This window comes from Pseudorca crassidens, chromosome 5 (assembly GCF_039906515.1).
Source record: "Pseudorca crassidens isolate mPseCra1 chromosome 5, mPseCra1.hap1, whole genome shotgun sequence".
NCBI lineage: Eukaryota > Metazoa > Chordata > Mammalia > Artiodactyla > Delphinidae > Pseudorca > Pseudorca crassidens.
In genome coordinates this window covers 83,842,574-83,853,245 of record NC_090300.1, presented here as the reverse complement: position 1 = coordinate 83,853,245, position 10,672 = coordinate 83,842,574, and the positions used below count along the sequence as shown (strand labels likewise).

The 10,672-nt window shown below is 54.1% G+C and overlaps 1 protein-coding gene across 1 annotated transcript; it reads left to right on the top strand.

The window, feature by feature from the left end:
• Nucleotides 1-359: 359 nt before the first annotated feature.
• NR1I2 (nuclear receptor subfamily 1 group I member 2) lies at nucleotides 360-8,679 on the top strand. The gene is made up of 8 exons (XM_067737260.1): nucleotides 360-375; nucleotides 1,596-1,783; nucleotides 2,278-2,308; nucleotides 2,657-2,900; nucleotides 4,942-5,074; nucleotides 5,276-5,399; nucleotides 5,762-5,867; nucleotides 7,064-8,679. Coding segments are annotated over exons 1-8 (972 nt in total). The 5' UTR covers nucleotides 360-374; the 3' UTR covers nucleotides 7,209-8,679.
• Nucleotides 8,680-10,672: the final 1,993 nt, after the last annotated feature.

Genomic DNA, 10,672 nt, shown 5'->3' with positions numbered 1-10,672 from the left:
CGCATGAATGTTGCAGGACAGTCTCCTCCCCCGCTCCCCTCCTCCAGCCGGCTCCGGGGCCCAGCACCCACCGACAGACGCCTGAAGAGCGTCCGCCTGTACCCCTCCTGTGGCCCCGACCCAACTCAGAGGCAAAGGCAGGGCCCACAGAGGGTGTGACTAGTGTCCGTGTCGGGAGGGGACTGGGAGCCAGTGCCCCACGCGGCCTACCTCTTGCTCTTTGTCCTCTCGCAGCACAGCCATGAAACGCAACGCCCAGCTCTGGTGCCCTGTCCAGAAGGGCACCTACGAGATCACCCGGAAGACTCGGCGGCAGCGCCAGGCCTGCCGCCTGCCGCCTGCGCAAGCTCCTGGAGAGCGGCTGCAGGAAAGACAGCACAGGCCGCGCATGCGGGCGTGGGCACGTGAGCCCGAGCAGGCTCGGGCCGCGGGATGTGTGCGGGCGCGTGCGCAGCCGCGGGATGTGTGCAGGCGCGTGCGCAGACGGGCGGGCGTCGGCCTGAGGCCAGCTGCCTCTCCTGGAGGGGTGGAGCGCGTGTGCGCTCTCTGCTCTGGGAGGCCAGGTTCTCTCTGGCCAGGGTCATGCCCGCTTCTCACCTCTGTTGCGCTTGTGTGATTCATTTTGTTCCCTTCATAGTTGTCTAAGGCAAATTGGGGGCGGTGCATTGGGGACGGGAAGCTGGAGACGCGTGGTGTGCTATGACCCCCACCTTCCACCAGCTGCCCAGACCCGGCGTCCTCCGAGGAACTGTGTGCCGCCAGTGACAGGGGGGTTCTCATTTCCCCTGTCCAGCTTTGGTATAACTGTGCTCCCAGGGGCTCTGAGATTAAAGCACATGGGGAAAAGGCTGGAAGCTACCAGAGCGTATTTCTCTCCATCAGTCACAGAGGGACCCGAGACCCTGGGCAGCCTTTCAGGGGCCAAGTTCCTTGGGCATTTGGGCAGAGAGCCTTTCCTGCAGACCAGCAGTCCCTGCCGTCCCCTCCCTGCCAGGATCCCCACAGCTTTGCTCTGCACACACAAGTGGGCCCCAGAAATCCAGGGAAGACCCTAAGGCTACCGGCTACATAGGAAGTGGCTGGAGTCGATATTTCTTGCTAAGCAGTAGCCCCAGCTCTCTGGGGTCTTGGAGTCCCAGAGATCTTGGGGGCCTCTGAGGAGTCTTGTTGGTACCTGTTCCACCAGAGAAGAATAATCGGGTGCATTTATTGAACAACAATTATGTACCAGGAGCTGTACTAGGCATTTCCTGTGCAGTGTCCGATCCTAGCAGCAGTGTGAGGTGATCACTGTCACTCCAGATTACCAAGAAGGAAACTGAAGGCAAGAGAGGTTAGGGAGCCTGTCAAGGTCACCACTAGAAAGTGGCAAAACCGACACTCAAGCCGGTGCGTTAAGATCCAGAAGCCTGAGCAATTTCCATCGCTCCACGAAGTTGTCTTGAACCCGTCCTTCCCCAAGTGTTTCTTCAGAGGAGCCCAGAGTCCTTGAGAGTCTGGAAAAAGGCAGGTTTCTTGTCACGAGCATGTCCCCATCTGCTGCTGCTGCCCGAGCCCCTGCAGGTGCCTGAGGCTGCTTCTGGCTATCCCTGCAGTGGTCATGTCTGACGTGGCCGTGGAGCAGAAGCGGGCCTTGATCAGGAGGAAGAGGAGAGAACAGATTGGGACTCAGCCCCCTGGAGCCAAGGCTCTGACTGAAGAGCAGCGGATGATGATCAGGGAGTTGATAACCGCTCAGGTGAAAACCTCTGATGGCATCTTCACGCGCTTCAAGAATTTCCGGGTATGAGGCTTTAGCGACGGCTCAGCTCCTGCGCTAGCTCCTCAGAACCCCAACCTCATTCCCAGCGGTTCTCAAAGAGTGGCCCCTGGACTTGCAGCAGCAGCAGCATCTGGGAACTTGTAAGAAAGGCAAAATCTCAGATCATCCCCTATGTCCTGAATCAGAAACTTTGAGGTTGGGGCCCAGCAGTCTGTGCCTTGACAAGACCCCTCAGGTGATTCTGACTCATGCTCAGGTCAGGAACTCTGCTCTGTCCTTCCGCAGCAGGTAGAAATTGAGTCTGAGCCATAAATGGACTGATGGACAGCTGAGCTGCCCCAGGGTTGCTGGCGTTCAGGGCTTTATGAGGACAGGGGCAGGACCTGCAGGGGCATGACATTTCTGAACTGGTTTTACCGAACCAATAAACTCCAGTGATCTCAGCAGTGGTAGCCGTGTCTGATCCCAGTGCCCTCTTCCACCTGTGCTCACAGGTATCTCGGTGACCCGTCCAGCTCAGAGAACTGGTAGCCAGTGGTCTCCAAAGTCTGTTTCTTTCCATATTTAGCTCCCAGATCCTTTTCTCTGAGTTTCTGGAGTGCAAGGTCAGGGATGCTTGGGACGCAACCCTGACCAGGCAGGGATGTGAGGGACCATGAATTAATAGATCCACCTGATAGGAGAAGACCAAAAAGAAGGAACAAGTGCTGTGTGTGGAGGTGGGGTGTACACTCCTGCCACTGTGCAGCCACTCAGAGTGCAGCTGTTGCTGTGTCTGCCTGTCCGGGGGCTATGTCAGAACCTGTTTGGGGGAATATATGCTGTCTCTCCTCTCTTCTCTACCCCTCCCGGCTCATGTCCCAGCTGCCAGAGGTGCTTAGCCGTGTCCACAAGATTCGGAGTCTCTGCAGACTCAGTCAAATGAAGAAGCTGCCAAGTGGTGCAAGATCAGGGAAGATCTACGTTCAGCGAAGGCCTCCCTGCAGCTGCGGGGGGAAGACGGCAGCATCTGGAACTACAAGCCCGCAGCCGACAATAGTGGGAAAGAGATCTCTTCCCTGTTGCCCCACGTGGCTGACACGTCAACCTACGTGTTCAAAGGCATCATCAACTTTGCCAAAGTCATTCTCCATTTCAGGTAGAACCCAGGGGCCGGGTGGATGGTGTGGAAAGGAGCAGGAAATGGCCAACAGGTTCAAATGGTCTGGGGTAGATTTCTCTGAATTTGGGGGACGTTGGTGCCAAAAGACCCTCCTTTACCTCTGCCCCCAGGCCACCTGGTCCTGCTGGGGAACGGAGCCCTCGCTGTCTGTATGGCTCATTAGCTTTGTGACTGTGGCCTGCCCTTTGACCTGTGTCTCAGCCTCTTCATCTGCTAGACAGGGGCTAATAATGCCTACCTTGCAGGGCCGTTGTGTGGAATAAGAGAATATCTGGAAGAGCATTCATCACATACACGGTGGATGTTCAGAAAGTAATCCCCCTCCCCGTTTCCCCGCAAAGGGGCAGGAATCACAAGTTGACAGTTCCAGAGCAAAGGAAGAGTTGGAAGGAAAAGGAAGGAAGTCCAGAGGGAGAAGAAGGAAAGGGCCAGGAACAGACGCGGGGTCACTGGCAGTCTGCTGCCCAGAGAAGTCTGAGAAGGAGGACAAGGGGCCGGGATGCCCCAGAGCTAGGCGTGAAGGCAGCAGCCACTGGGCAACCGGGGTGAATGAGAGACCCTGGACCCTTCTGGTGTGGTGGTAACCACAGCCACACAATATGGAGCCTGTCAGGGCTGGAGATGGCACTGGGCGTGTCTTCCCTGGGGTCAGCCACTGGCCTTGCCAGGCCTGGGCAGGTGGAGCTGAATCACACATGAGGAGCCCTGATTTCATCCGCAGGCAGAGGGCAGGTTCTCTTCCAGGAGCCCACAGGTTGCCCTGTGGGTGACACGTAGGACTTATTTACTGGGGTGATGGTGGCCACAGGCTGGAGTGGGGTTCAGATTGTGGCAGAGTAGGTCAAGGGAGCAGGGAGAAAGGCCCCCTTCCACGCATAGACCTGGCAGATCCCCACCAACATCTCATGACCCAGACCCTACCACCAGGGTGGGAGGCCACTCATTTCTCATGACAACCAGTTTGGGGTACAGCCACCCCAGGAGGCAGCAGTTGCTCTCACCTTCATTCCACAGATAGAAAACCAAGGTTAAGGCACGTGCGCGGGATCACAGCTAATCAGAGGGGCCAACTTTGGAAGCAGAGTACAGCCTCCAGAGCCGGTCCCCTGCCTGGTCCTGGGCTGGGAGCTGGGCGGGGCGGGGGGTGAGGGCAGCGGCGGGGACACACGGTAGGAAAGATCAAGTTCACGGCATTCGTGGCTCAACGCCGTGGATCTAAAAGAAGGGACTGAACTCCCGAGGAGACCAAAGCCAGGCAAAGGTCCTCCTGAAGAGCTCCCTCCTGGGTTTTCAGTTGGAATGCCTCCATCAGTGGGGAGATGGGGGCCCCTCTCAGGTTGGGAGGGGTGTCAGTCTAACCGTGAATACTAGAGGCATCCACTGTGGCTGGGCCTGTGCTCAGTGCTATGGGTGGAGCTCAGGGCATGCAGGCTGCCTGGAGAGAAACAGAAAAAACAGCAAATCCCAAACAGACGGCAGGAAGCAAATAGCCCCGCTGCATGGAACTCATGCTGGAGGACTGGCACTTGCAAAAGGACTGCAGTCTGGAAAGACCTCTAGGAGGCACAAGGACAGCTTAGCCCAAAGGACTAGCAGAGTCTACTTAAGTGAAGCTATAGGGGTACTCATTCCAAGTGGGGAAACCGAGGCAGAAAGCAGGAGGCCAGTGACCGGGAGCCAAGGCATCGGCTGGGGGGGTCAGTGGCTGTGCAGGGAGCTGGAGGTGATGGGGCTAGGCTGTAAGGGCCTGGACACCAAGCTACATCAGCAGTGGACAGTCCCTGAAGGTAGCAGGAGACCAGAGGAAGACGGCAGGGAGGAGGAATCTGCTTGCTGGCTTGGGACAGGGAGAGATTGGAGGCAGTTTGAAGGCACCTGCAATAATCCGCAGGGGGAGGAGCCCATCCTCCCTCGCCTCTTCACCACCCTCCCATCCTGATTCTGGATTATGGGAGGGGGTGCTGGCCTGCGGCAGTTTCCTAGGAAGCGGCATCTCTTCCTTATCCTTTGCTGCCAGGGACCTGCTCATCGAGGACCAGATCTCCCTGCTGAAGGCGGCCGCCTTTGAGCTGTGCCCACTGAGATTCAACACGATGTTCAACGCAGAGACCAGGACCTGGGAGTGTGGTCAGCTGTCCTACTGCTTGGAAACCCTGCAGGTGCCCGAGAGATGCCTGTCTGCCCCGGCAGAGGGTGGGAAACAGCCGTGGAGGGAGGAGAGGAGCCACGCCAGGTTACACGGGTCCTGGGATTGCAGGGCATAAGATTGGGCAATGGGAAAAAAGACCTTGGTGAGGGAAGTCTGGGTCTTGGGTCAGCTTCCTGAGAAGTTTACCCCTCCAGCCTGCACCCAACCTACAGGTGGCTTCCAGCAGCTTCTGCTGGAGCCCGTATTGAAATTCCACTACATGCGGAAAAAGCTGCAGCTGCATAAGGAGTGTGTGCTAATGCAGGCCATCTCCCTCTTCTCTCCAGGTGATAACCCCACCTGTCGTCCTACCTGGCTTCCCCGTGCCCCTCCCCCACCTCTCCAGGCTTGCTCACACCCCGTCAGCTTCAGCTGAGGGAGGCAGCAGCCCCTCCTTTGCCTTCCCTAGGGAAGGTCCCAACTGATGGCCTCGCCCTCCAGTCACTGCTCAGCCAGATTGGGGACTCTGGCTGTTTTCTCCTAGGGTCAGAGGGGTGATGCAAAGCCCTCTTAGCGCCCCCCTCACTTCCTTGCCTGGGAATTCCTGGCTCTGGAAGGTGGTTGGCAGTTTGTCCCCTCTGGGATGGACCAAGATTCTCTCGGCCCCCATGGCCTTGTGGGGACCGTACCACCTTCTCCTCCCCACCAGACCGCCCGGGTGTGGGGCAGTGCCGCTTGCTGGACCAGCTGCAGGAGTGGTTCGCCATTACCCTGAAGGCCTACATCAAGTGCAACCGGCCCCGGCCCGCCCACCGGCGAGCAGGAAGCAGAGAGGGTGTGAGGGGGTGTGAGCCCTGCCCCCAGGCCCCCGACTGTTCTGGGTCTCTCTGGGGGCGCAGACCACAGCTGCTCCTGGGGCAGCCTCTAATTACCAGGGCTTTGGGACCCTGCTTTGTGACCTCCACTGAGGCCTCCTGCCCAGTCGACCTAGAACAACTACTGTTTATCGAGAAGAGCCAGCCCTGGTGCCAAGCAGTTTTACATGCACATCACCTTTCATCTTGAAAACAGCCCCATGCAGTGGGCGCCATCATATCCTGTAAGGGACTGGGGGCTCCGGGCGACTGACCCGGGTCCCGCCCCAGGCAGCTGGGGTCTGGAGATGGATCCTTGCGGGCCAAGCCTACAGCCCACACCCTTGAGCACTAACTACCTAACCACCTCCCAGGACAAACAACAGATAACGGGGTAGGAGACTCCTTAGTTAGTCCTGGTCACAACCCGAAGGAGGAAGGCTGCTCAGGGCTTGACCAGATAGAGGCTACCCCCCGTTCACTGGGCCTCAGCAGCCCTGTGACCTGGTACCATGGTCCCGGGCTGGACGGGGGAAGGCCAGCACTGGGTGTGCTAGTGCGAACATAGAACCTCAAGTCCTTACTTGGCCTCCGCTGCAGCTGGCTTTTGAGCTTGGCCTCCTGGGATGCTGGGGGTGGCCGTGTCTTGCTTTGCTCAGTCCTCCCCTGTACGGAGCCAGGAGGCATCATGGGGAAACTGAGGCACGAGGTGTGTCTCAGACACCGGATCCCAGGCTAGATCCGGGGAGGGACTGCTGCCTGCGGCCCGTGCCTCCACAACTACTCCACCCCATCCTGACCGCCGTCCATTAGCCACGGCAGTGATGTCCCCCCGGAATGACCTATTCCCGTGGTGCCTGCAATGCCTGGTTTTCCCACAGACGCCCCTGTGTACAGGGACTCAAGCCCAGGGGAGGGGGTGCGAGTGGGAAGGGTGGGTGCACGCCTGCAGGGCCCAGGCTGTTCTGCCCCCTCATCTGCAGGCGGAAAGGGAAGCTTAAGGAATTCAGCCAAGCCTTGTCTCTTGGCTGACCTGTGAGATGAGATGAAAACCTGAGATGAAAACCCTCCAATGTGTTCAATTTCAGAGGGGCCCCAGTGTTGGTGGGTGGGGGCAGGGCGGGCCACACCCCCAACCCTTCCTGACTGGCCGGCAGGTTCCTGTTCCTGAAGATCATGGCTATGCTCACCGAGCTCCGCAGCATCAACGTCCAGCACACCCAGCGGCTGCTGCGCATCCAGGACATTCACCCCTTCGCTACCCCACTCACGCAGAAGTTGTTCAGCATCACAAATGGCTGAGCGGCCGCCCCACGGCAGTCAGAGCCAGAGCCCTGGGAGCCAGAGCCACCACTCCTGGGGCCACACAGACAGACACTGACAATGCCGGGCAGGTCCTGCCTCTCCAGGGAACTCACAAAGACAGCCGTGAGGGTGGCAGGCTAGCCTTCCTCAGCCCCCAGCTCAGCCTGGGGAGAGCCAAGCCCTAGAGCCTTACATGAAGAGCATGCTGGCCCCTTGGTCAGGCCTATCGAGAGGCAAGGGCACCCTCCCCTTAGAAAAGGCTCTGGGTCTGGAGATCTAGTATCATGGTGGGAGAGGGGATAGGGGATACGGTGCCTGGGGCTGGGGCATCTGAGGGTCTATGCCCACACCCAAGTTCATTAGCTTCTTGGGTATTTTCACTGCTACATCTGCTACCCCTGTCTCCCACTCGCCAGCCGTTCCCAACCCACAGCCTCCTGTCCTGAGTTGCTCCGTGGGTTTCAGGCCTGTGTCCACCAGCAGGTGCATTAGCGTCTGAGGGAGTCTTTTAGAGAGAGGCCAGAAGGCCTGCACCAAATGTCACAAGCTTGTCATTACCTGTCTCTGTTTATTCTTCCCTCCTTCTGGGCACCTCATTCTGTGTCTCTGCATCCATTAAAACACATCATTAAGCACCAACAATGTGCAACCTGCTGTGGGGAATACATGCTGACTGACATGGATCCTGACCTCGAAGGGGTTATACATGTGTGTGACTTGGTGCAGGTTTGCTTCACAACTGACCTGGGGCTGGGTGGCTCCTGAGGCTGGAACGCCGAAGGCTCTGTGACGAGGCTGTACTGACGGCACTTAATAAATGTGTTCCTGTTTACACACCTGTTTGCAGAGCTGAAGAGTATGAAAGTGTCTGCTTTGTTTGTAACCACTTTGAGTAAAAATGTTGCTGCATTTTTCGAAAATTACATTTCAACTAACTTTACATAGGGCATCACACACCTAAGAACCAGGCTTAGCAAATATGATCCTGTGGTTAACGTCAAATCAAGGCAAGAGGACTTCAATAATTAACTTATGGCTAGATTTAAGCCTTTTTTGGCCTTCCTTTCTGGGGGAAAAAAAGAAATCTGGGGGTGGTGAAATAGAGATATTATATATTTGTATATATTTCTAAATTTTTATTTTACTATTGCCCTTTACATATCTGAAGACTGTTGGTGTGAGAACATAAAAATGCATTATTTGAGCTTCCCTGGTGGCGCAGTGGTTAAAAATCTGCCTGCCAATGCAGGGGACACGGGTTCGAGCCCTGGTCTGGGAAGATCCCACATGCCGTGGAGTGACTAAGCCTGTGTGCCACAATTACTGAGCCCGTGTGCTGCAACTACTGAAGCCTGTGCGCCTAGAGCCTGTGCTCCACAACAAGAGAAGCCTCCGCAATGAGAAGCCCGCGCACCACAGCAAAGAGTAGCCCCCGCTTGCCGCAACTAGAGAAAGCCCGTGCACAGCAACGAAGACCCAACGGAGCCAAAAATAAATAAATAAATTTTGAAAAAATGCATTATTTAACTTGGTTTGCTCATAATTATTCTATATAAAAATTTAAAATGAATGATTTAAAATGTAGTAATTAATTTTAAATGGTTAATATTTTGATGCAAATGAAGCTACAAGTTAACTGAATTTTAAGAAACAGATACTGGCTTAGCTTTTACCATTTTACAGGAAGGCCAAACTTGGAGAACATAAATCATTGAGACTATAAATCAAAGCAAACAAACATATTCTCTGCTATCCCTCCAGCCTCTTCTGCATCAAGGGGACATAGAACGCACTCATTTTTAGAAAAGAAACTGAGGGGAAAGGAGCTCCTCTTTCCAAACACAATGAATGCAGATTTTGCCCCCAGCAATTGTGTCTAATTATACTCATTTGGAAATATAAATGTCATTTAACTGTATTCATAGATACATCTCTTCTTTCCCACTGAAATAATTTTGAGTGTGCTATTCACTCAAGAGCCTGAAATGGTTGTTAAACGTAGACTACGATAAGGTGAGAGCAAGGTGAGATTAAGGTGGGATGTAGAGTAAACTCGCATCTCCCAGTATTGATTTTAAAAACACCTGGGCAGTTTCACAAACATTGAATTAATATGTACATATGAATTACATATATTATAAAAACTAAGTGCAGTCCAAGCGCAGTTAAGATACAATGTTAGATGCACCAGAGAGCTCACACTGGATACTTCCTTTCAGCAGCTTTGTGCATCTCGTTTTTAGGGCTAGGAGCCAGATTCAACTTTCCTACTCTCAAACATTTGAATTTCCCTATACTCCCTTCCCTGAGCCCTTGAGCAGTTGAACCAAATGTCAGTTTCTAGGCATCCCTGTGGCCCCCATTCTTTTCCTAGGTCTTGCTTCAGTCAGGTGAGGATGGAGTCAGTCTCCAAAGCTCAGGAGAAAAGCCCCTTACTGCTTACCTTCTGGCTGCCCTGTTAGAGCCCTCCGCCACCAGTCTCTACCTGGCCCGGACTTTAAGGATCGTTAAAGCCTTGACATCAACAACTCTTGTGGGAAGGCCCAGGGTGTCCTCTCCTTTCTGGAGAAAAGAGGATGTAAAGAGAAACATACATTGAATGGACCATCCCTTCCCAGCTTCTGACAACTTGTGGGCCTCATCATGCCATCTTCTACAACTGTTTTAGTTTTCCCCTTAACTGCAGCTCTCCTAGACCTGAAGGTGCTAGTGTGTGGGCGAAGTATTTTTGCACCTGAGAGAGGGGTGACAGCCCCATCACTTTTGTTCCCTTCCTTTCACAGACTTCTCCATGAAGGGGAGCTGCAACCTGAGCGCTCCCTTTCCTAACTACACTTCTAGAGCACCTTCTCAACTGGCATCCAGCCTCACTGCTCTCCTGAGACGTGATCCCGAAGGGCTGGTTCGTCACAACATTTTGGAAGACCTTAGAAATGAACGACGCAGTCTTTCAGGAGTTTTTAAGTTAAAAAGATATCTTGTTCAATCCCAATTCAAATATGGCAGGAAATAACATAGTAGTATATCCCAAACAAACGCACTTCAATGCCATCAGGAGACCCATCCCACAAGTGACATCTTGCATATTTGTGCTGATCCCCACCCTTCCCCCCAAATCCCCGCAACTGGTAAACATGTTAAACTAGTTTACAAATATTAGCTAAGCACACCACCACAATAAGAAATAAAGAGGACCAGACTTTATCCAATATAAATTTGTTTTTATTGAAGCAGCAGTCACATGACTTTATATCTAGCCTTAGATTAGGCCTGACAGAGTGAGCCAGCCCTAAAAAAAAATGTTTCTTTTTGCACTAAGAGACATAACATGTTTACATACATCATCCAGTATTGGAAATGAGCAGACTCAAACACAACGTGTTGGTTACCTGGGAGGTACAGCCCCACTGTTTGTGGTGTTCATATAATTCACAGATACTCCCAAAGACCATTACTAATGG

Coding starts and splice junctions, on each gene's coding strand:
- NR1I2 (XM_067737260.1), top strand. Junction 2,309..2,656: donor GGTAGCCAGTGGTCTCCAAA/GTCTGTTTCTTT, acceptor CGTGTCCACAAG/ATTCGGAGTCTCTGCAGACT. Junction 5,868..7,063: donor CGGCCCCGGCCCGCCCACCG/GCGAGCAGGAAG, acceptor ACTGGCCGGCAG/GTTCCTGTTCCTGAAGATCA.